The sequence below is a fragment of the Pimephales promelas genome, chromosome 23 (genome assembly GCF_988280905.1).
Source record: "Pimephales promelas chromosome 23, fPimPro1.hap1.1, whole genome shotgun sequence".
Taxonomy (NCBI): Eukaryota; Metazoa; Chordata; class Actinopteri; order Cypriniformes; family Leuciscidae; genus Pimephales; species Pimephales promelas.
In genome coordinates, this window is record NC_142791.1 from 10,592,694 (window position 1) to 10,617,778 (window position 25,085).

A 25,085-nucleotide genomic window follows, 5' to 3' on the forward strand; every position below is an offset into this window, starting at 1 on the left:
ACATTATATGGCCGAGCAAATGACTCGTCCAGCGTTCATTCGAACGGGCCGTAAATATGTAGCGGATATAAATATCCAAACTATAATGAAACACTATTTATTAGCGAGGTAACTTAGATCAGCAGTTTAAGACATTAAATCTGTAAGCACATAACACAAGAACAATTCTCTTTAAAATATAAACAAGACTTTGAGTATTCTAACACATAAAACTAATATCTAACACAATCACATGCACACACACATTCATACGAGTTGCAGAAAGAGAGTGAGGAAAGAATGAGTTTTAGCAACACATTCTCACCCCAAGGCGTCACCTTTTGACCATGCTTCAATATTTGACGCTTTAGGCGCCCTTTAGCGTCAGTTACATGACGCGATCCTACGGCTTCATCTAACTGACGCTAAAAGAAAAATAACATTGTTCACACACCCGCATAAATACGCCATCGAGCGCCATAATAACTATGCCAAACCTATTAGCGGCAGTGAAGGACAAAGCCATGCAAGCCAATCAGAATCCTCAGAATCGACAAGAGAGAGCCTAAAACACCGTTTCTCCCGTTAATCCCCTTACTCTACAGCTTTAGCAGACAGAGTACAGAGAATACAATTTAGATATGACACTATTATAAGACCACAAAACATTTCACTAAAGCCATTTTCTGAATTAAGAACATACGATCTTACTGATAGGAAACACGAAACACTTTCATTCACACATATAATAGTTATAACAATTACATGATTTATATGTGATCCAAACATAATAGACACATACAGAGGTTGTAGATACAATATTATGTTAGTTGATTGATGTGTGATTATAAGTCCGTCAAGAATTGTTTTGGGATGATTTATGTAATTTCATATGTAAAATCTCGGTCTCTGTGGTTTTATTGGATTTCAACTAACACAGTCTCATCGTCATATAACTGACGTCTTGGGACGTCTTTTGACCATACGTCAACATCTGCCGTTTTAGGGTACCCTTAAACGTCAGTTACGACGATCCTGGGACGTCATACAACTGACGCTATACCTTTAACGTCAGTTAGGTGACGGGGTAGGTTTAGGGGGTAGGTTTAGGTCTGGGGTAGAGTTAGGATCCGATAACGTCATCTAATACTGACGTCTTGGGATGAGACTGCGCTGTTTCAACCCTGGGGTCGTTCAGGGGTCCTTAAGTTGTCATTATTAATGCATTGTCATTATTCAAAATCTCGTCAATGGTGGGGAAAGAGTTACAATTCTTGGTGTCTTGGAGAAGACCATGTCAGTTCTGGAGATTACTAACAAAAATCAAATTTAAACATTTAAATGAAAAAAAAAAAAAACAATAATCTGAGCTCAAAGAGAGGCAAGTGTTATCAAGATAATTTTGGAGTCAGTGGGAAGCTAATTGACCCCAACAAGAGGCACAATGAGTTGACTCATGTATTATTTCAGCCCGGTGAAGCGCTTTATAGATAATCACATTGAGGCTGTCTAATCTTAATGTGAATGAAAAATGACAATGAAAAAAGAAACAATCCAAGAGGAAGGCCTAGGCAATTTATCTGATGTCTCAATCAGCAAACCTATTCTAACTAAGCATGTTTAGTGTGATCCATGATCAGAGTTGCTAAATCATTTATAATTGAAGTATTTTCTCACACACTTGCAACATCTTTGTGAGCCTTCACATAATAAATCACAGGCTCACAGAGGCAGAAAATGGCATTTCTGAGTACAACGTTAGTGTATGTGAATTGTGAACTCAAACACTTTTTTTCACAATATAAAGCCACAAAAAAAAGGGATTGCAAAAAGGCTTCTTTTAAAAATAATAGGAAAGGGAAACTATGATTCCTATGATATTGACCTTAAACTAATTGTACAACTAAATAGAAATGTCTGTATCCTTGCTAATGACTTTGCATTATTTTCTGTCATTGTCACATGGCGAGCTATTTTGTTATATTTACATTGCTTCTCTGTGCTTAAGATGATAAATTCAGTTGACTGAACCATTCTCTATTCAATCTTTTGCCTTGAAGTCTTTTGTCTTTTGAAAAGTCTTTGCATCGATGTCATGTGACATTCACTACAGGATTAAAACTAATGAAATATTGACAGCCCACGTTCTAAATATGTCTTAATAGCTCGACCTTGGTTTAGATTTCATATCTTCTGTAGATCTTGAAAAAGGCAGAATCCTGTGAAGAGAGGATGATCACTGAGAGGAGACAATCTACAGATCTGGGGCCTCGTTTAACCGTTGAGTACGCACAAAGCAGGCCCTGAAAGAGGCGTATGCCACTTCTGATGATTAAGTTGTGATTTATAAAAAAAACAAACCATTTTTGGCTTTCCAGCGCACATGAGACCCCTGGAGTTCTGTTTTCTTTGATTGGGATTTGGCTTTTATTTCTAATCCACAAGAGGTCAAGGTTTGGCTGTTAGCATTGGCATTTAACCTCTGCTGCTAGATGCAATAACGCTAAAGTTAAAGTTGGCATGAAATGGATGTTGTGATAGATTTTCTTCCCAGTTGTGACATAAATCTGAGTGAAATAGAGTCTCAAACAATAATAATAATAATAATAATAATAATAATAATAATAATAAATGTAGGCCAGAACTTCTTTTTGTCCATGCATGGGGAATCGATTGGATTGGTTTGCTATGGCTGTGATGTCATGCGGGTGACAGCATGTCCTGCCCTCACATCAATGAACATGTCATTAGAAAAGAGAAAAGATGTTGCTGTAAGAGGATGGGGAAGTTATTTTGATTAGATTATGAGAGCACATGAATTTAAAAAGAATAATGATGTGCGTTGATAAATAAATAATTTATAATCAATACTGCAACATAAATTTTAAGTGCCCACAACTCCCTTTTTGTTTGTTTGTTTCCTTCATATTTTAAAACTCATGTGTCTGTATAATGAGTCTGTCACAGGTCTGTGTTTTATTGCTCGTTTTCTTTCCGCTTTCCACCCTCTACACTCTCAAATTTCCACAGCTTTACACACCGTTTCTTGAGACTTTTTCAACTCTGAGGTGTGAACAACCATGCTAAAACAGGGGGGGGGGGGGGGGTTTATGACACTTTAAGATGAGATATATGCTATAAGAACTTACCTTTCTGTGAAATGTTGCAGGCACTTTAAGCTTGTTATATTAAGCAGAATAAGAATACATGTATACTAATAAGGTTAAACATTTTCAGCTAAACAGGGTATGTTAAAAAAAAATTACACCCTCATGTCATTCCAAACCTGTAAGACTTTTATTCATGTTCGGAACACAAATGAAGATCTTTTTGATGAAATTTGAAACCTTTCTATCCCTCCATAGAAAGCTACACAATTACTTTGACGCTTCAAAAAGTTCATAAAGAGATCGTAAAACTAATCCATATGAATTGAGGGGTTTAGTCCAAATTTTCTGCGAGACTTGATCGCTTTAAATGATCAACAGATTGAATTTAGGCTTTTATTTACATATTCATCAACTCACAAATCAGTTGGTAAATGGAAGCTCAAGCATGTTCGCTTGAAGTGTGAGAACCAATAAGGTTTATTCTCGTGTTGAGTCTACGTGTTACCTCCAACCCCAGGTTATCTGAGGTTCTTCGTGAACACCGGACTGAACTCAGGGCAGCGGAGAGGAAATGGTGCAAATCAAAAGATACATCTGACCTCAGTAGGAATCAATCTCTGCTCTCTACCTTTTCTACTGATGTTCATGCTGTGAAATCTTAGACTTAGACTTAGACTTATCTTTATTAATCCTTAGGGATGACTCCCAAAAGGAAATTGAAAATTCCAGCAGCAGTTTTAGCAAGAAAAGAGAAGGAGAATAAAAAGAAGACAGTACAAAGAACAAAATAACAACAATAATAATAATAACAATAATAGTCAAAATATCAACAAAAGAAAAAAAGACCATAAAAAAGTGTAAGTATTGAGTCCAGTATTAAAGTGCTATCTTCATCTTTCCACAACAAGATCAACAGTGCCTCGAACACATTTTCACTGTTCAAGACATTAAACCCTCTCCTCTGTCCACCTCCACCTCCACCCACCTTCTTGTTAACTGCTGATGATTTTGCTAGCTTCTTCACTAACAAAACAACAACGATCAGCAGTCACTTCTCAGTTTCTCACACAGGAACCCAGACTAACCTCTCCCACAGCAAACAACCTTCTCTCCTCCTTCACTCTACTAACCGAGGAAAAAGTATCTAAACTTCTCCTCTCCAGTCATCCTACCACCTGCCCTCTAGACCCCATCCCCTCACAACTTCTACATGCAATCTCTCCTTCCAGCTCTTACACACATCATCAACTCATCCCTCCACACTGGCATTTTCCCTACAACATTTAAGCAGGCTCAGGTAACTCCACTGCTTAAAAAAAACAACTCTAAACACATCACTTTTAGAGAATTACAGACCTGTCTTTCTCATACCATTCATTGCAAAAACAATTGAACGAGTTGCTTTCAAACAAGTATCATCTTTCCTGTCTCTTAACAACCAGCTGGATGTCAACCAATCAGGCTTCAAGAAAGGGCATTCAACTGAGACTGCGTTGCTGTCGGTCACCGAAGCCCTGTGGATCGCAAACGCTGCTTCCAAATCATCAGTTCTCATCCTCCTGGATCTGTCTGCTGCCTTCGACACTGTGAATCATCAGATCCTTCTGTCCACCTTCTCATCACTGGGCATCACAGGTACTCCTCTTCACTGGTTTGAGTCCTATCTCACAGGTAGATCCTTCATTTCATGGAGAGGTGAGGTATCCAAAGCACATCAACTGACCACAGGTGTTCCCCAGGGTTCAGTTCTTGGACCGCTCCTCTTAACCATTTACACCACATCACTGAGACCCATCATACAGGCACATGGTTTCTCTTAACATTGCTATGCTGATGACACCCTGCTCTACCTCTCATTTCAACCAGATGATCCCACAGTAGCTGCACGGATCTCAAGCTGTCTGGCGGACATCTATGTAAGCATGGATGAAGGAACATCACCTGCAGCTCAACCTTGCAAAGACCGAGCTTCTCATCCTCCCTGCGAATCTGTCTCTACAGCACGACTTTACTATCCAGCTAGATTCTTCCTCAATCACCCCGTCAAGGTCAGTCAGAAATTTTGATGTAATCTTTGATGTTTAGCTGACCTTCACAGGCCACATTACAAAGACAGCTCGATCATGCAGGTTTGCTGTGCACAACATCAGGAAGATCAGGCCTTTCCTAACTGAGCATGCAACATAACTTCTCGTCCAGGCCCTGGTCATTTCTAGGCTTGATTACTGCAATGCTCTTCTGGCTGGACTTCCATCATGTGCAACTAAACTTCTAACAAATGATGCAGAATGCTGCAGATCGTCTGGTCTTCAAGGAGCCCAAAAGGGCCCACGTCACTCCTCTGTTCATCTCTCTGCACTGGATACCACTCGCTTCTCGCATCAAGTTCAAGGTTATGACCCTTGCTTACAAACTGACCACAGGATCAGCTACCTCCTACTTCCACTCACTACTACAAGTCGACATCCCTACCAGAACCCTACGATCAGTCAATGAGCGACGGCTCGTGGTACCATCACAAAGAGCCTCAAAATCACTCTCCAGAACATTCTCATTCACGGTACCATGCTGATGGAAGGATCTGCCCACCTTAATCTGGAATGCAGAATCCCTGACAGCATTCAATGAAAACAAAAAGAAAAATTCTTTCCTTTCCTTTAAACCCTCACTTATCTGGCTTGTGCTACTCAAAGCAATGTCTGAACTTTGTATTTTGAGCACTTCTTGCATTGTTTCACAATGACTCACTTGGTTTAGTCCTCAGTTGTAAGTCACTCTACAGACATATACCGGTAAACTAGGAAATGAACTTGCGCTCCCTGGGCGGGTCGGGCAAAAAGGAGGCGTGTTTCGGCAAAAACATTCCCTAGTTTGCAGTTCCAGAAAACAATTGCGCCAATGACCAGAAAAAAAGCTAGTCTAAAGTCAATGGCACGTACATTGAAATGCTATTTTAAGCGTGCAAGCTTGGCCATAATACAGAGTTTGAACAATGCGCATACACTGTAGATGATTCTCTCATCTGCACAGATGTATTTTACTTTTTGCAAATGATACATTATTATAAGGAGAAATATTTCAACACGAGGGAAATCATTGTTGTGTCCATACACATTTACCCAAATTATTATGAATGTTTAACCGAAGCTAATTTGGGTGGGTTTGTCCCATTCCCAAAGTCACTTCTCTTTCTTTTATGGCCCTGACGAGAATATCGATCTCCTCGGCTGTGAACTGATTGTGAAGCGCTCCTGGTAAATGTGCCGTTATAATAGAAATGCGCCATGGAACAAGCGCACCTCATTTATCATGTTCTTAAAGAGAATGTGATCTGGCTCTTATGGTTTTGTTTCAGTTATGCCCAAACCACACCTATGACTAATAAAGCTACTTCAGACCAACCCCTTTTAAACTTGCGTCGGGCGCAAGAGTTATTTATCCTGCCAGTAAAATAGCAACAGTGCCCAAGACCCGCCCCAAAGTTACTTGCACTGTACGCTTGATACTTGCGTTTCAGATTGTTAAAATAGGGCTCTTAATGTCTTAAACTGCTGATCGAAGTTACCTTGCTTATAAATAGTGTTTCACTATAGTTTGGATATTTAAATCCGCTGCAGAGGTTAGTTATGGCCCGTTCGAATGAACGCTGGACGAGTCATTTACTCGGCCGTATAAGTGATTCAGCGTATAGGTGATTCAGATTCCCTATAAATTAATTGATAATTCCTTTTGAGCTAAATTGGTCTGCCTGGCCCCTTAAATACATATTATTTATATATTATTATACGTAAGTTGTCTTACACACATGAGTTGTATGGACTCAAAAAGGGTGTTCATACAAGTTTCATTTTAGGTGCAGAAAAGCATGAAATGATTGTTCAATCAAATTTCTTGTTTCCACGGAAGAACTAAAGTCACACAAGTTTGAGTAAATAATGACACAATCATCACAGCAAGATATGATTTAATGCTGAAGTTTTACTATATCAAAAGTTAATTCTGCTATTTGATTCACAGGCATCAGTCTACCGCAGAGCTGGAATGGAGCCGTTTCTTTGCTCCAATAGCACGGCAGACCCTTTCAAGCTATCTGCTGTTTATTTGATTAGAAGGCTGCTGTGGTCATAAGAAACACATTGAATTTTGGCATCTGCAAATGACCAGACAAAGCATCAGCAGCTGCAGCAAGATCACTATTTCAACCATAGCTATGCTACTCATTACCGCCGCAATGTCTTTCAAAACCAAAGCTCATTGTCAGTGCCAGATACTGGGTTCCCCAGTATCGCAAGAAACAGTACTTGCTGCTGGATGAAAAACTAAGAGAGGGCTGGTCACATGTGGACTATCTCTAATAAAGCCTGAGGAAGATCGATTTGACCAATAACAAGATAAAATGTCTGAGTGGGAAGGTTGCTCTAGTTAATTTATGAGTCTTTGTCCCAAGCTTGGTTATACCTTCATTAATGCACTGCATTCTAGAAGAAGGTGATGCACATCAAAGTGTGAGTCATTAAATGGAGGATTAATTAGGTAGTAGGCATGATACAGGTGAGGTTACATTGATCGTTAATTGGTTGTATACCAAGGTACATTCCATAATACATAATAGTACACAAGACAGTCAACCATTTACGCTGTTTCTTTCAGTTTTATGCATGTTCATTTATAGATCAATAGTTAGTCAATGATTAATGTAGCAAAGTCTGTATTAAAGATTGTTTCTGTCTTCCGATTGTGTCTCTCTTGCACATGCACTCTCTTCCACAGGAATGTGGTCGTAAAACCTCCTTTTAATTCAACATAAAAGCCAGCAGGCTACTGCATGCATAGTTTGGCATGACTGAATGTGAGCAAAGAGCACTCCCTTTAATTTCTAAAAATAATTTTATCTCTAAATCTCTAAAAAAAATAATTTCTAAAAATCTGACAGTTCATCATAATCTCACACATCTCTGTTATTATCAATGAAGCTAACTGAACAATGAATATTTCATAATATCCACACTTTGTTTGTTATAATTAGAGGATTTGCCAGCATAGAGAATTCAGCCCTAAACACAAAGTCTGTTTTGCGCGTAGAGGGCTGTTCCAGCTCTGCTGCTGCCTCCTGCTCTGCTCCACCCAGTGGCTGTTCTACCTCTACTGCTGCTTCCTGCCATGCTCCACCCAACGGCTATTCCATCTCTGCTGCTGCCTCCTGCTCTGCTCCACCTAGCGGCTGTTCTACCTCTACTGCTGCTTCCTGCCATTCTCCACCCTGTGGCTGTTCCACCTCTGCTGCTGCCTCCTGCTCTGTTCCACCCAGTGGCTGTTCCACCTCTGCTGCTCCACCCAGTGCCTGTCCCATCTCTGCTGCTAACTCCTGATCTGCTCCATTAAGTGGCTGTTCCACCTCTGTTGCTGCTTCCTGCCTTGCACCACCCAGCGGCTGTTCCACCTCTGCTGCTGCCTCCTGCTCTGTTCCACCCAGCGGCTGTTTCACCTTTGCTGCTGCCTCCTGCTCTGTTCACAATACAGAGGCAGTTCAATCTCTCCCCTCACACTATCGCATCTCACCTTCATTCCATGTCTCCCTGCTCAATTCATACATTGATCCACTCTCTCCTTCTTCCCCAGGGTCTGGTGCTGATGATGTACCTCCTCCTCCGGTGGACCCTGCAGACGAGAACATCGATTGCGTCTGGGACATTCTTGACTCCTGGTGATGGGGCAGCCAACTAGAATATCTCATGGACTGTGAAGTTTTCGACCCTGAGGAAAGATGTTGGGTTCATCGTGATGAAATACTTGATCCTACACTTTCACTCAGCTCATCCCAGTCGTCCAGTGCCGAGAGGTAGTGGTCGGTCATTTCCGTCCTCAGGAGCTGGCCGTGGAGGAGGGGGTACTGTCAAGAAAACTGCATTGTCAGTGCCAGACCTCTTCACTCCGTGCAATCGTTCTGCATCACCTGCAACTGTCATTATCACATGTCACTAATCTCCAGTCACTTCCCTCACTGTTCAAAACTCTACCAGTTCCCTCACTCTGTTGTCAGGTCTCGTTGATAGTACTTCGACTTACTAACTCAGTCATGCCAAAGACTTTGTCGCCTGCCTCGTACCTGCTACCTTGGAACATTCAACCTGCTACCCGCATCTCCAATCTCCATTCAGCCAACCTTCTTCAGCCTGCCTGTCTGCATCAGCCCAGACTCCATTTACATTTTTACAGATAAGAGACTTCGTCAGAACCCTTCATCCATTGATTCAAGCTAATTCAACTTACCTGCCGTGTCTGTTAAGTGTGCTTAATAAATTTCACAGCAAGCTTTACCTGTTTGTATTGTTCTGATTCATGGCAGATTTAAATAAATAAGGCATAGACAGAATGACTGAAATTGCGTTGGTATTGCTGTCAAATGGTCTAGCAAACCAATCAGATAAAATTAATTTATTGCAAAACCTACTGTTTAGTGGATACCAAAAAAAAAAAAATAATAAATAATCAAGACTTTGTAAAAGGGCATAATGCTGTGGGTCCTGTTTAATTAAAAATAAATTGAATTAGCAGCACCAGCTCCTTATTACACAGCTCTTGAATCTGACTGAACAGGTGCATTTTTTTCTTTTCTTTTGGTGGATAGATATGTAATGTATAGCCAGAATAATGTATTATGCAGTTAGTCAATAACTATATGATATATTAATATCAGAATAAATATATACTTGATATAAAACAATTATTATCTTGGAATGCTGTTTGCTGAAGCGTAAAGGTCATGTTAGTCCCCAAATGACATACATTTACAACACTTTTTTCCCTCCAATAGTAATACACCTCAGTGATTCCTGAAATAGGTCTAACAACGTTCAGGGTATTAAACTACCTTGCTGCTTGTTGTGCTGTGCGGTCACCCAATCAATCACCACTCTACATGGTAATTGTGGTTTAATTGCAAGACAACTGTCCACAGAGTGTTTCTTTATATAGATAGCCTGTAAACCCATTTGTAACCATGAGTAGTTATGCGTGACAGTTACCTGTAGATCTCACAAATAAATTTAGACATAGATGTGGGGGAAGAAACTTCGTCATTAAGGTTCATATAATTAACAGAGAATATTATATTTGCATCCAAGACACCCTTTACACACATTACGCAATCAGAAGGGTGTGTGGCGAGTATCAACACAGCTGCTCAAAACACCCGATGGTATTCAACGCATGCGAACGCGAGTAGCCTAACAATTACCGCGTGCTGCTGAAAATGCACACTTCGCTTAAATTCAGATTAGCTGCAGGATCTGTCTCTTCATTATTTACGAATTTTACCTTTTGAAGAAAGCAAAAGCACATATCTGTTTTTTCTCCTTAGTCCACTGGCAGTTGTTCGAGCCCCTTTCCTTACGGCTTCATGTCTGTTTGGAGGAGATGAGGCCATCAATCAGAAAATCAGAGAGCTGGATAGGAATCTGATAACACACACACACACACACACACACACACCTGTTCTCTTGAAGGTGAACTTGCAGGATATAACCTTTTGGCTTTTCATCCTTTTTCTGCATTTTGATATTTTCAAATGCAGTCAGTGTAGAACATTCTTAAAATATGAAAACCGATAGATATAAGTGCTGGTGGAACATCCAAGTAGCTTACTTTTAAACATGGTAACTCAGTTTCTAGCTACTCAATTACCAGTAATTGCATTCAGATAGTATTTAATTTCAAATATTCCATAAGCATGGAAAAAACTGTTCAATTTGCTAGTTCAGTTTGGTCTACCAGATGTACCAGCTAATTACCAGCTGTAAACTTATAGGGAACTTCAGACAAAATAAAAAGTTATCTTGGAATCAGTTGGAAGAAGTAACCCCCAATCGTAACCACCAAAGCAAAAATGTCTGCCCACTGTCTGTCCACGTTTTGCTGTGTGTGTGTGTGTGTGTGCGTGTTCAATCACTTACTCCTAATGTGTGTGCACTAACTTGGATGGGTTAAATACAGAGGACAAATTCCAAGTATGGGTTATGATCCTCAGCCTTTGAGGTCCTTGGACAGAATCCAGAGTCCAACATTTTCACATGTGTTTAATCAAATTGTCAAAATACCTCTCAAAACGCTTTCTACAGACGCTCCTCACTATCCGCGCTGAAGCTGAGATCGTTCACCAGCTTTGTGGAACGGTATACGCGTGTACATGTTTTTGACGCGTACGTTACACGTCTCATCCTGACGTCATTGTATCTTCATGGGTTGTGTGTGAACGCACTCACAGATCCCGGCAAATCACTGGCAGTGTGAATTAACCGAAATCAAACAATCCCGGGACAAATGCCGGGTCACATTATCCATGTATTTTCTGGAATCTCTGTGTGAAAGGGGCTTATGTCTACAAAGCAAAAGATGTGATGGGCTATATCACAGAACATGCAGGTAAAAAGGCACGGTAAAAAGGTAAAAAAATAAGGTGAAAATGGATCCACAACCTTGTGTGTCTCAGAGCAGTTTGTGAAAGAGACAGGGTGGAATGAAGAAAGATCTAGAGACGTGTTTTTTTAAAAGCCGAACTTCTAACTTGATTGCCGCATTTTTAGAACACCTTGTCGTGCATAAGACGTGAGTGTAGTGGTCAAATGTGTCCGTCTAGTGCATGTTGAACAGAAAAACAATCGAACTGTAGTGCAGTTGCATGCAAAAATGCATTTTAATTCTGCTGAAGTGTCACATATAGAATGTCTTCCATTTTGTCTTGCATTGCAAGTCTCTTTTTCTCTTGTATTCTTATGCACTTGATAAGATTGCTCGGAAAGGCACAAAGAGAACTCATTTTCTAGTTAATGTCCCTCAACGATATGCCAGCTGAATGAGGGTGGTGTTCTCATGGCTCCTGTACAGCTGCTTGGCTGAGTATCACTGATATGGTCTTTTGGATGACACTCCAGAAAATGTTATTTCCAGCAAATGTCACCCTGACTTCACTGATCTCTCTGACAGTGCTCGGAACGGCTCAGACATACCCCCGTTCTGGTAAAGCTGATCATGTTCAATGCCCGGAGCACCCTTCTCAACATTCCATTTACTTTAGATAGAATGCTCTGCTTTAGAACAGGCTGCATTGAGAGGAAAACAACCCTGGAGTTTTCTCCCCATCTGGGATGTGAGAAAGCATTTACACACTCGCCATTCCGTTAATCAATGTTTGGAAATGATTTTCAGGGAAATGTTGGTTGTGTCTGGCTGAGCCAAGCCTATTTGGCCACCTGACTGTTCCCCCGTCAGCTAACCATGTGCCTTTCCTTCTGCACAGTGGCTGGTGATAGGCCACAGTTCTCTAGCTAATATCTCTTTGCTTTGCAAGGCAATAGCAGCTGTCTATAGTGTGCTCTCAGACAGGCGGTAATTTGATATTATACCAGAAATAAAATGGATCATGGCTGGATTTCGGTTTTAACAGTTCCTCCTTCCATCGCCAGTGTTTTTGGTCCCACATATGAATTATGCTCACAAATGTTTGGAATGAAAGGGTGAGCTCAGCTGTTTGGACCAAAACGTAATGAATTCTACATCCACATTTAAAGGGTTAGTTCACCCAAAAATGAAAATTAAGTCATTAATTACTCACCCCCATGCTGTACCAACCCCGTAAGACCTTCGTTCATCTTCGAAACACAAATGAAGATATTTTTGATTAAATTTGAGAGCTGTATAACTACCACATAGGCTCCTAAGGGACTGGCTCTTGACGGCCCAGAAAGTCAATGAAGAAAATGTTTAAATATGCCATGTGACTACCGTGGCTCAACTATAAGTTTATCAAGCGACGAGAATACTTTTTGTGCGAAAAAACAAACAAAAATAACGACTTTATTCGACTATTCCTTTTCGTCCTTGTTGGCCTGAAACGAGACTTACTTAGATTTCCACGACGCATGCGCGAGAATTGAACTGAAGTAGTTAAAGGAGATCGCAATTCTCGTGCATGCGTCGTGGAAATCGTATGGAAGTCTCGTTTCAGGCCAACAAGGACGAAAAGGAATAGTCGAATAAAGTCGTTATTTTTGTTTGTTTTTTCGCACAAAAAGTATTCTCGTCGCTTGATAAACTTATAGTTGAGCCACGGTAGTCACATGGAATATTTAAACATTTTCTTCATTGACTTTCTGGGCCGTCAAAAGCCAGTCCCTTAGGAGCATATGCGGTAGTTTTACAGCTCTCAAATTTAATCAAAAATATCTTCATTTGTGTTCCGAAGATGAACGAAGGTCTTACGGGGTTGGTACAGCATGGGGGTGAGTATAATTAATGACTTAATTTTCATTTTTGGGTGAACTAAGCCTTTAACTCAGCTTTGTGCTTCAATGTATCAAAATTAACTTTAAGATTAAGAGGAAAAAGTAGTTTGAGTAATATTCTAATTTATTCGTAGATCAATGAAATGTCAAAATTAAGCCAATTAAGCAATAAGGTCTCAAAGGCTGTGCTGTGGGTTATTGTGAATACAGTCATGATGACACAACCCCTTTAGCCGTGACCACATTCACAGTAAAGCACGCATAGGGTATCCTATTGCTTTTATAAAACGGTCGGTTACCACAAGACAAAAAATATATCTATTAATATGTTACGTTCTGGAAGTTGTATCGGGTGACCCAAGACACCCAGTCAAAGCAAGATACAACACAATTGTTAGTTCTCAGAAAGACTCGGGAGATAAAATGATGTAACAAAGCATCAATTTATTGACAGCCCAGCAGGCAATTATTTGCAAAGTTCATTGGCGTAGGCTCCGTCCATAGATTGTAATCCGAGGGTAGCGGATCAGCATTTCCTGCCTGTGTGTTGCTGTTGAAATTTGATGAACAATTTTTTTGATTATATGTTTGATAATATGTGTAGACCCTTAAAATATAATAATAATTCGTAAAGTATAAATAATCGTCATGGGCTCGGTGTAGGGGGAGGGGGGTTACAGTGGAATTAGGGGTGGCCATAGCAGACTTAAGCAACATAAGGCTAGATCCTCAACAACTTAATGTAACGAAGAGAAGTGGGTTGTTTTTTATTCAGACAGTGAATGTAATATATGCTAGATTAGTATTATGTTCAGTGTTCATGCATCTTAATTTATGACCAATATTAAGGGCCACCTTCATAAATCATCCAGATTAATAATTGACATGCTCATTGATTTTAAGCTTTGAGTCATATCCAAGCATATGACAATGCATTTCAATGTATTATAAGGTTGACAATGCCTATTGTATTATAAGGTTGTTGTTGTTTTTTTCCAGAAAATTCTGTTAATTTGACCACTCATCTCTCTCTTGTAAGCATGCAGGTAATTACTGCACTGACCAGCACTACACTAATCGTATTACTTTTCTTTACTTCTGGCCAGTTTCATTTACACTCCAAACAAGCTCTAATGTGCCTGCTTAAGGATCCCATGGATGCCTCAAATGTAAATAATTGGAGGAATCAGGCCATCTAATCAGTCATCTGCCGGGCTGATTAAATAGAGCCAGATCAGTTCTCTCCATATGTTTAGTGCTGAAGCTCTGCCAGCTCTGTAAGATCTGTCTCTGTTAAGATGCACATTTCCCCCCCTTTTTTATCTGAGCATTATTACAGCTAAAGCATTACTAACCAACTTGTATCACATTTCTACATGCCTGTGGCACTTTTCCCGGGTTCAACACGCAGTCAAAGAGGCCACGGTCTTCTCCGAGTTCAGTTTCAGGGCACAATAAATTAAATTTTCATTGCTGGGTGTATGTTTTTTATTTTTTTATTTTATTTCACCTTCTCTCACAGGCTTCACTAAATGGACAGTGAACAACATAAGGTTGTTGCAGAAATCTCATGGCTGAAACATTTAATTTTATTGTACAAAACATAAGCATTGCTAGACCCTGAGTTGTAAGGCTTCTGTCTCTGTGGTTTATCTCACAATCGTGAAAATCTTAGAATAGCTGACAGCAGCCTTAAAAACATGTGATTATATTTCATAGGTGGGTTTCATTCATCAACATTAGTTATTTATTAACATGAACTTAAAATAAACTTCTATTGCATTTATTAAACTTACTTAATACGACATTTTCAAATTCATTTTAAAATCAAAAGTTGTATTTAGTTAATTCGTTGTAAACTTACTAACATGAACAAAGAAAGAAACAAAGATATTTGTATCAAGTAACATTAACAAAGATTGGTAAAAATTAGTAAAAATCATTTATAAATGTGTGGAATTTGAACTTTTTTAGTAAATTAAATTGTATATTTCATTTTAAATTCTAATGATTTTAATCTAATTTATGAGTCAAGTTATACCTGACCTCTCTCACTTTATGCAACTAACATTCATCCGAGCCACATCAGACTGAAATCCTTGAATTACCTTTGGTACGAACAGAAATGGGCATTTTTTATATATATATATATATATATATATTTTTTTTTTTTGCTGCATGCTAATACTGCCACCTCAGTTGTTTAGATTACTTTACTATTTCGCTTGTTTACGTCAGCTTGTAATATGACCCCATGGGGATTGAATATACATTTATATAAATATGCTGATGTGTTGAATCCTCAGTTTAAAATTGGCAGTAATCAACCTGATTATAACAGCATACAAACTAACAAAGTAAAAGTTAAATATATCATCATTGCAGGCGGCACATTAATGCAACATTCTTGCTAGGGGCTCCATATTAAAATGTATGAGCAAAAGGGCAGCAGACAAAAAAATACACTGACATCATTAGAATTGTTGAGGATGCTCACAGTATGAATAAACATAATCCAGGAGGACTGTAAGAGAGGTTGCAGCAGAGCCCCAGGACATCAGGGAAATGATGTGACTTAAAGTACATGGACATGTGATTAATGTTCTCATAAAGTAGGGCAAATATTGTTGCCAAGAAAGCTCATTGGGACTGTAAAGCTGTTAGGCAGGCCAGAGAAGATAATGATGATAACTGTATCATAGCACACATTAAACATGCTACGCTTTACCAGCTCTACCATTTAGATGATATTATGATGAACTGATACCTGAGGGTCTTCTGCTTTCTCACCACTCTTCTCATATACCTCTACCCACCATACAATATGTTGTTAAAATGTGACACATCAAAAGGTGATGTGTCATGACAATAATCCATAACTGACCTGAGGGCCACTGACACATCTGTCCATGATAGTGGCCTTAGTATTGAGCAGACGCATGTTGACCTATGGGACGTGACAAAGAGGTCACATTGGAGCAGCAGGACAAATGACTCTAATGATGATTACAAAAAAAGAGAGATGTGCTGCCAAGTGGAGCATTGTATGGCAGGATTTGTACCATTGCAAAAGACGAGAGCTTTACAAGAGCTTTCATCAAAAACATTTCTCATTTACAAAACACTACTTGTCTATATAGAGACTGACAGATGCTCTGAAGTGAGCATTTAGTCAGGAGCAGGAAACGATCTAGAGTATATGCTGATTACGGTTTATCATCATTTTCTTTTTTCAGACAAGTTCCTTTTTTACCACAATTTCACTATATTGTACAGTAGATTGGCAGAAATGCCAACATTTCTGCAGTTCATTGAAGTCTGAGTCATTCCTGATACCTTTTAAAGGAATACTAAAAAGAAAATTCTGACATCCTTTTCTGCCGTCATCATTTTGTCACCTTGTGGAATGTAAAAAAATAAATAAATAAATCTAGCATTTCAAGATTAAACTCAAAATGTTTGAAACGGAAGTTGAGATCGTCATTTTTTCCTTGTCGTGACATATATCCGAGTGAAACGTCTTCTGAAAATAGAAAAAAATGTAGGGCAGGGCTTGATTTCGTCCTTCGGGAATTGATTGGATCGTTGGAGGTTGGGCGTTGCAAACAAAATGGAGGCAGATTTGAATGCGATTCTCTGAGAGGCGGTGCACCGATAGCTGCACCCTCATCGGATCTGGCCGCACCCTTTCGCCATTGCACGTGACCAAAATAGAAGAGAGGTCGTTTCGATGGAAGAGGGAAGGGTAATGTCTTTGATTAAAGATTATAAGGGTACATAAATTTAAAAAAAAAATAATGACGTGCACACATAAATCATTTATAATAAACGCTACAATATTACATACAAAAAGAAGATTTTTCAAATTTAATTTCATGCCGACTTTAAAGTCGAAATGTTTCGAGATTGAAGTCGAAATATTTCGACATTAAAGTTGAAATATTTCGAGATTAAAGTCTTTCACAGAAGTGTGTGCATTCATAACAATTCATAATATTAATATTCATAATAATTCATAATATTCACAGTGCGCGTCCACTGGCTCAGAGCGCTTGTGTAAAGAAATGCACTCGTGAAGTCGAACTGCCATGGATCAACACAAAATAGTAGCTTTTTACTTTTATCTGGGCTTTCAACAAAATTCTACACAGGTGCTAGTCTACCAACAAGAATTGCCATGGTATTGTCAATAGACGAGTGCACAGACTCCGCCAGAGTAGGAATCACTATAGATATCATATGAAGAGTTCAGATGCAAAAGCCTCTAAGTGCCATTTGAAATTTTCTTCTAAAATGATAATTTTTATCAAGCTTGTATATTTAAGTTCAGTAATTTCACTTAAATGGCAACGAAGATTACCTATTAATTGTCATTTAAGTGAAATTACTGAACTTAAATATACAAGCTTGATAAAATTTAGAAGAAAATTTCAAATGGCATTTAGAGGCTTTTGCATCTGAACTCTTCATATAGAGACTAGATGCCCTATTGGCCGCTGGGCACTGAGAAATCCGGACCTGACCATCTGTAAATCTTGAACCGGTCGTATTCCTATTGTGTTGCATAGCAGTCCTGTATCATAGCTACACGTATGGCCTTTGCAGCAAAAAACCCCGCGTGAAAATCAGTTCGGTATTCAGTGAGATGTTATTCATTAAATGCGCTGACAGCTCATTGCACCTGGCAAAGATTATACTGAGCGGAGCGGATGACCGGTTTAAGATGGCTGCTAGTCCGTGCCAATAGGCAGTAGTAGTCTATTTATTTTTTCATAAAGTTGGATATCTCCACCCAGTCTGAAAAGTGTTTTCTAGGTTGGTTTTCCAATAGGCTAAAGTCTATTCCGGTGCAGTATATTTTATAACGTCCTTTAATAGTAGCCTAATGCTGGTAGATTGGCACCTGTTGAATTTCCTTTTGTTGAAACAAAACACACACTCACAGTGTGAAACACTCGCTATGCACCATTATGAATGCTACACTTGAGATGACTTCTTGCTGCTACATGCATTCCAACTGAAGAGTTCAGATGCAAAAGCCTCTAAATGCCATTTGAAATTTTCTTCTTGAATGATGATTTTTAGCAAACTTGTATATTTAAGTTCAGTAATTTCACTTAAATAACAATTAATAGGTAATCATCATTGCCATTTAAGTGAAATCGCTGAACTTAAATATACAAGCTTGATAAAAATTATCATTCTAGAAGAAAATTTCAAATGGCACTTAGAGGCTTTTGCATCTGAACTCTTCAACTCCTCTCTGACCTCTCAGCTCCTATCTGACCTTTTTTTGGGAGATGCGCATGGAGGTTGAAAGGGAGAAAGGCTGCGCGCCTGGTTTCAGTACTATGTTGTTCAGTACTCCATCTTCCTAAATCCACAGAAAAGCTTTGTGAACTCCCTTTTTACTGTTTCTTTGGAATCCAGGCTAATGTTATTTATTCTGGCGACCAACTGCAGTGCCACTGCAGCAAGCCTACCAAGCAGTGGTGTGCACAGCCCCTCCACAGCGTATATTTCTTTCTTATTACTTTTACTGTTCTTTCTAAGAGTGGCGGTGAACTTGCCCCTCCAACATGACATCATGACTTTTGCGTAAACATACACGCCGCTTTCGAGTCAGGTGGCGTGTTATCTCTACACATTTTGAGCTATCCGCGTGTATGTCTACGCCATTAACGTCCGCGTCATTCCGCGTGTCTGTACACGCAGTCAAATCTCCAGTCATAAATGCCATTAACCCCAGTGACGGTTAAGTTTAGGGATGGGGTTGAGGTAAGTCATATCTTTTTTTTACCTAGGATGGTAAGGGAACAGTCATAAATGCCATTAACCCCAGTGACGGTTAGGTTTAGGGACGGGGTTGAGGTAAGTCATATATTTATATAACGTTAAGTCAACGGCGTTCATAAACGAAAGGCGATTATGCGTCTTGATAGCACGCCAAAAATGGAAATACGAATTGGCGCGGCATACACACGCTACTTCATGAGATCAGTCTGTGCCCCTCACATTCAGACGAGTCCCTCCTGGCCCCAGCAGAACCCTCATTGGCCTCTCCAGCCTGCTCAACTGACCCTGGTTGTACAGCATTTCAAGTATTGCAGTGACATCTGCGCCAGTGTCGATTTTAAAGTGTGCATTAAGATTTTCCACATGTATGTCTGTCATCTATAGACTGCCATTTGTGTCCGCAGACAGTGAGCCCAGAAAAGCGATCAGTGTCATCGAGACCTCATCAGTGTCCTCCATCACTGTAGCTACATGCACTTCACACATTCTTTTGGTTTTCCACACTCTGGTGCAATGTCCTTTTTTTCCCCACAGTTATTGCATACTACCTCTAGCTGGACATTGTTGTAGACTATGCCATCTTGAATCACCACATAGTTTTATCTGTTTGCTTATGTTGCGGCTTGGGTTGTTTTGGACGTACGCTATTACGCTGCCATGTGCATGCTGTCGAGCTGAGTGTTGGAGATATCCGGTTTAAAGTTTACTTAGTGCTTCTTTACCTACTTTGTCAAGCTTCGTTAATTGCTTTCTCTAGATTGAGTTCAGGATCGAGTTGTAGTTTTTCTGACTAGCGTTTACCTCTCAGACCTACGAGTCTATCTCTCACCATTTCGTCACGCAGAGCCCCGTATCCCCAGTGCTCCGCTAGGCAATGCAGTGTGTGCACTGTGTGAAAGCTGTCAGCCAACTCACCCATTTCTTGTTGCCTCTTTGCCTTCTCGAAGATCACATTTCTGCCTGTTAAAAAGTGAGCTTCCAACTTCATCTTGAAAGTGTCGTGCTTACTTGCTTCCTCTAGGAAAGCCTCCAATCCAGTCTCCAATCCAGATGCGATGCGAAGTCTGTCGAAGAGTTTAATCCACTTAGTCCAGTCTTCGGCTTTTAATGTGAACTTCTCTGGTGGCGAAACTTGAAAATAATTAATGTTGCCGTCTGTGATCTCGCTAGCCCCAAACTTTAAGTGATCACCAAAAAGGGAGTGGACAAAAAACTTGCCGGCATCCTGTTATCTCCTACTTATAGATGTTTGTTAAGATAACGTTTTTACTTCTGACACCATGTTACGTGGTTAATAGGTACACTGTAACCTTTATAGGAGGCTCTAGTACACAAGGACCACAGCAGTGTATCTGTTGAACCCACGGCTTTATTATTCCCCCTACCCAAACAACCACCTGCACAAGGTTCCTACCACAGTAGTTAAAGGAGAACTCCGGTCAATTTTAACATTGAGCTCATTTTTTTTTTTTTTGTAAAATTAGAGTGATGTCAGTACAGACAAAAACGACAAAAATCGGTGTTGCCTACACAGTGTTATCGTCTTTTTAAAATTCGCACCCTGTTGACTTCAATAGGGCATGTTCTAAACTTGCTTTTTTTAGCCTCTTAACATCCTTGATTTGTCATTACGAGTTCACAGCCATGTGAGTGATGTTATTAGGAGTGATCACAGTCAATCTGACGGCAGTAGGTATGAAAGATATTAATAGAAATGATGTTAATTCAGCCAGCACACATACCTCTATTTGCTTCCTGTTTTCGGTCGAAGCCCACAGTAGTCGATTGCCGAGTTCACACGTGCGATCATTAGTGAATATCATCTCAAACCTGCTCCGTGTGTTCAACATCTGATTCGGATGAACTATCTATTTGAGCTGATATTCTCAGAACACCACACAGTGTTGGGTTTGAGATGATATTCACTAATGATCGTGCATGTGAACTCGACAATCGACTACTGTGGGCTTCGACCGAAAACAGGAAGCAAATAGACAGGTATGTGCGCTGGCTGAATTAACATCATTTTTAATATTCTGGTGTCCTTGGGGTCATTGTTCCGTTTTAAAACTAAAAGCCAAGCTTTAGATGTTGGACAGATGGCCTCATATTTGTTCCTAGAATATTGTTATACAGAGGAGTTCATGGTGGACTCTATGACTGGAAGCAGTCCAGATCCTGTGGCTTCAAAACAAGCCTAAATTATCACCCCTCCACCAACAGGCTTGATGTCTCATAATTATATTTGGGGCTTTTTGTGATACATTTGGTTAGGACTGTGCTGGAAATAGCATTGAGCATTATGCCCAAACACCTTCTCTTTGGTCCCTACTGCGCAAATGACATTTTATTTCTATGACTTTGCATCTTTATATATATAAACTTGTGGAAATAATACTCCATTTTTACCATCAAAATTCCTCAAACACTGAACCCACACTGGGTTGCAGCAATTTCATACACACAGCTGGACGGAAAAAAGTGGAAAACATATAACGCATTTCATTTAAAGTAACATTTTCACAGATGAACATTACATGAAAATGTGAAAACAGGGTTGAACCAGACCACAATCATCAAATCTCTAGTAAATACACAGCAATATTTTGGATGATCTGGCCTTTATATTAAACTCATGTTGTTGTTGTTTTTTCTTTTCCTAATATATATAATGTAATTCTAATCAGGAATTATTATTCATTTAATCAATTATGAGATTCATAATTTCATACGCAAGATGCCGTCTTGTGGCAGAAATAGTTTCAAAGTGGAAGAAAGCCCAATGATAAATGGGTTCTTTTTATCTAGTTCTTGGTTTTAATGACCACAGCACCACTCTGTGGTAGCCTGCTGAATGTCATTTACAAGCTCTTATTCACAACTCTTTTAGGCTTTGGACAAAAAAAGCAATAACAAAAGAATTAGAAAAAATAAACACAAAATAAATACAGATTTATTATGGACCAAAAGGCAGGTCCATGATGTTTGTCCTGACATGTTCTTCTGGCTGAAATCTTAAGCAGCAAGATTAAAAAATAAACAGTGAACTTTGGCAGGCCTACAGACCACTGTAAATAGCCATCTGAATAACATGATTCTCCCACTACAACCTTGAAGCACTGCCCACTACTACAGACTTTAGTTTATAACTTAAATCCTTTGGAGAAGCCATTTTATCGTCAGTTTATTAACCTCAGGTTAAGTTCAGTTTTGAATCTCTGCCCAACAGAGATTATGCAAATTTCTCAATTTCATTTCTCAAAAAGCAGCGATATTTAAAAAGTAGATTACAAGTTCCAAAATTGCATACAGCATCAACTATAATCACTTTTAAAAGTCCCCAAATTTTAGCGACACAGTGAATGCCTAAAAAAAAAAAAGTCACTAAGATACATCAACTGAATCTTAACCAATTTGGTACACAGAAAACCCAGATGGCACCCTTTACCAAGTTAAATACTCAACTAGCATTAGATATCCTTTAAAATGTTGCATAAAACCCACACTGTAAAAAAAAATATTTTCAAGATTTGTTATCACAACACATTTTCTTTTGTCAAATCAACTTTATAATAATTTATTTAGTTGAGATAACTTATTTTGAGTTTCTGATGGTTAAATTAAACTACTTCATTGCATTAACTCACTTTTTCCAGTTCAATCAACTTAAAATTTGAAGGCAACCCAGGTTACATACTTTAAGTTAAACCAACAATATTTTTTTTACAGTGTAGTAGTCACAACATTTTTTTCTTTTGTCAGATCAACTTAAATAATTTATTTAGTTCAGAAAACATAATTTTGAGTTTCTGATTGTTAAATTAATCTCCTTCATTGTATTAACTCACTTTTTCCAGTTCAATGAACTTATAATTTTAAGGCAACCAGGTTACTTACTTTAAGTTAAACCATCAATATTTTTACAGTGCACAAGAAAAAAAAAAACTTTATCATAACATTTATTAAATGACTATTCTGGAAGACATACATAGCATTACGATACCGTTTTTCTAGAGTCCCTTGGCGCTTGGCGGAGTAGTAGCGGCTTGAAGAACGGATGCTTGTTTAGCTGGACATCTGAACCAGATTTACGTAGAGCCTGTGCAGTCTGTGGGATACCAGAGAACATACCAACAGAAGATGCTTGGGAACTCAAGCCTAAAGATGAAGCCCTGTTGGAACCTGTGAGGTGCTGCAAGGTCACAAAACGCTCAGATACTTTCCCACGGATTGGAGCATCAGATGAACGTCTAGAAGTTCTCTCAACTACACCAAGGAGACCCTGGGTTCGCCGAGAGTCTGAGCTATACAGGCCATTTGACCTCCGATTACTGGTAGACTGACTAGAAACAGCTAGGGGAGGGTAACCAAGTTTGGCATATGCATGGGATCCAGGAACATACTTGCTAGAGGGGCTTTGAGAAAGGCCACCATAACTTCTGCTACCATCCTGTGCTGAAACAAACTTTCCAGAATCTCCTGATGAGCCTCTTGCTGAAGACAGGGAAGAGAATTTGCTCTGCATTGGAGAGCTTTGAGACAGAGAGCTAACCTGTGATGCACTTGAGGTCTGAATAACTCCGGAAGGCTGCCATCTTTGGGGCTTCTGGCTTTGGGACATAAAATAGCTCTGAAACTCTTGGTTGGACTGTCTGGCAACATCTTGGGGTGATGATGACGACACACAATGACAATTATAGGATGCAGATGCAGGGGCAAACTGACTTGTGATACCCTGTGGCTGGAATGATCCACCAGAAGTAGTGCTTCCCTGAGTAGAGGACCCGGACCGTGAGCCATAGCTAGAGGTAAACTGCTTCTGTGAACTCTGGACTCTAGCAGACACACTGGCAACATCTTGGGGTGATGACAACGATACACAACGACAATTATAGGATGCAGATGCAGGGGCAAACTGACTTGTGGTACCTTGTGGCTGGAGGGATCCACCAGAAGAAGTGCTTCCCGGAGTAGAGGCCCCTGACAGGGTGCCATAGTTAGAGGTAAACCGCTTCTGTGAACTCTGAACTGTAGCAGACTGACTGACAGCACCTTTTGTGGAGGATAGTGATACACTTGGATAGGACGAAGATCCAGGGGCAAACGGTCTTCTGGTACCTTGACGCTTGAGGGATCCACCAAATGGTGTGCTTCCCTGCAAGTAGAAGGGAGAAGAGGACCTTTCCTTGATGCCAGTGTTGCCTGTGAAGGTAGAGGTAAACGGCTTCTGTGAAGCTCTCTTCAGGAGTCTGTTAATGAATAAACTTGAGCCCACTTCATTAGGCAAAGTCCCAGAAGACTGGACTGCATGAGGTGAGAGAGTATTGTCAGAAGGCTGACCCCACTGGTGGTAAGCTTTTGAAGAAGCGCCACCTGTTAAACAAAATAGAAGGCTCACAAGTAGAAATAAATAATACATCTAGCCATATGCCTAGAAGAAAAAAAAATACCTTTAAACCCATAAGCATCCTTCAAAGAAATCAGGAGGATTACAAACAAGGGTAACCTACAAGTGCACATATATATAAAAATATATTAAATACATAACAAACTCAATAGTTTCAGAATCCTTTCCAAGCACAGATTGAATAAACTCACTTTTTCCACCTTTGCTCCATGGCAAACAAACAAACAAACAAACAAAAAAACTGAGTACTCCAAATATCCCAGCATTTACTATTTCAAACTGCTACTAGTATAAACATACATGTAACTGGAGATAGGTGTATTTTATAGGCTGTCATAGTCCAATTAGAGCAAATTGCTAATTACATAAACACTTTTCACCTGGGAAACTAACTGGCAGTGAAAAGATAATTGGTAACAATTTACAATATTTAGTTGACAAGAACTAAGAATGAACAATACTTCTACAGTATGTATCACTCTTAATTATCTTCAACATTAACTAATACATTTG

General features: G+C 39.5%; 1 protein-coding gene and 1 long non-coding RNA gene across 2 annotated transcripts in view; both read right to left on the reverse strand.

Annotated features, from left to right (window-relative positions):
• The window catches only part of LOC148969403 (uncharacterized), a 232,314-nt gene extending 211,827 nt beyond the window's left edge, over positions 1-20,487 (reverse strand). The window contains exon 1 of the long non-coding RNA XR_016149565.1: positions 20,081-20,487. This is a non-coding gene — a long non-coding RNA (uncharacterized LOC148969403). The remainder of the gene's footprint in view (positions 1-20,080) is intronic.
• Positions 20,488-23,108: 2,621 nt separating this feature from the next.
• On the reverse strand, positions 23,109-24,861 carry LOC148969405 (uncharacterized). The gene is made up of 3 exons (XM_089126453.1): positions 24,764-24,861; positions 24,616-24,671; positions 23,109-24,538 (listed from the first exon to the last, which is right to left on the reverse strand). The coding sequence occupies exons 1-3, from the start codon at positions 24,781-24,783 to the stop codon at positions 23,160-23,162; spliced, it is 1,455 nt and encodes a 484-aa protein (XP_088982579.1). The 5' UTR covers positions 24,784-24,861; the 3' UTR covers positions 23,109-23,159.
• Between the last annotated feature and the right edge of the window lie 224 nt (positions 24,862-25,085).

What these genes read in the sequence shown, in the direction of transcription:
- LOC148969405 (XM_089126453.1), bottom strand. Translation starts at nt 24,783, where the DNA reads ATGGAGCAAAGGTGGAAAAA. An exon ending in ATGGAGCAAAGGTGGAAAAA is followed by an intron (nt 24,672 to 24,763) that starts GTGAGTTTATTC and finishes GTGCACTTGTAG; the next exon opens with GTTACCCTTGTTTGTAATCC. An exon ending in GGATGCTTATGGGTTTAAAG is followed by an intron (nt 24,539 to 24,615) that starts GTATTTTTTTTT and finishes TTTGTTTAACAG; the next exon opens with GTGGCGCTTCTTCAAAAGCT.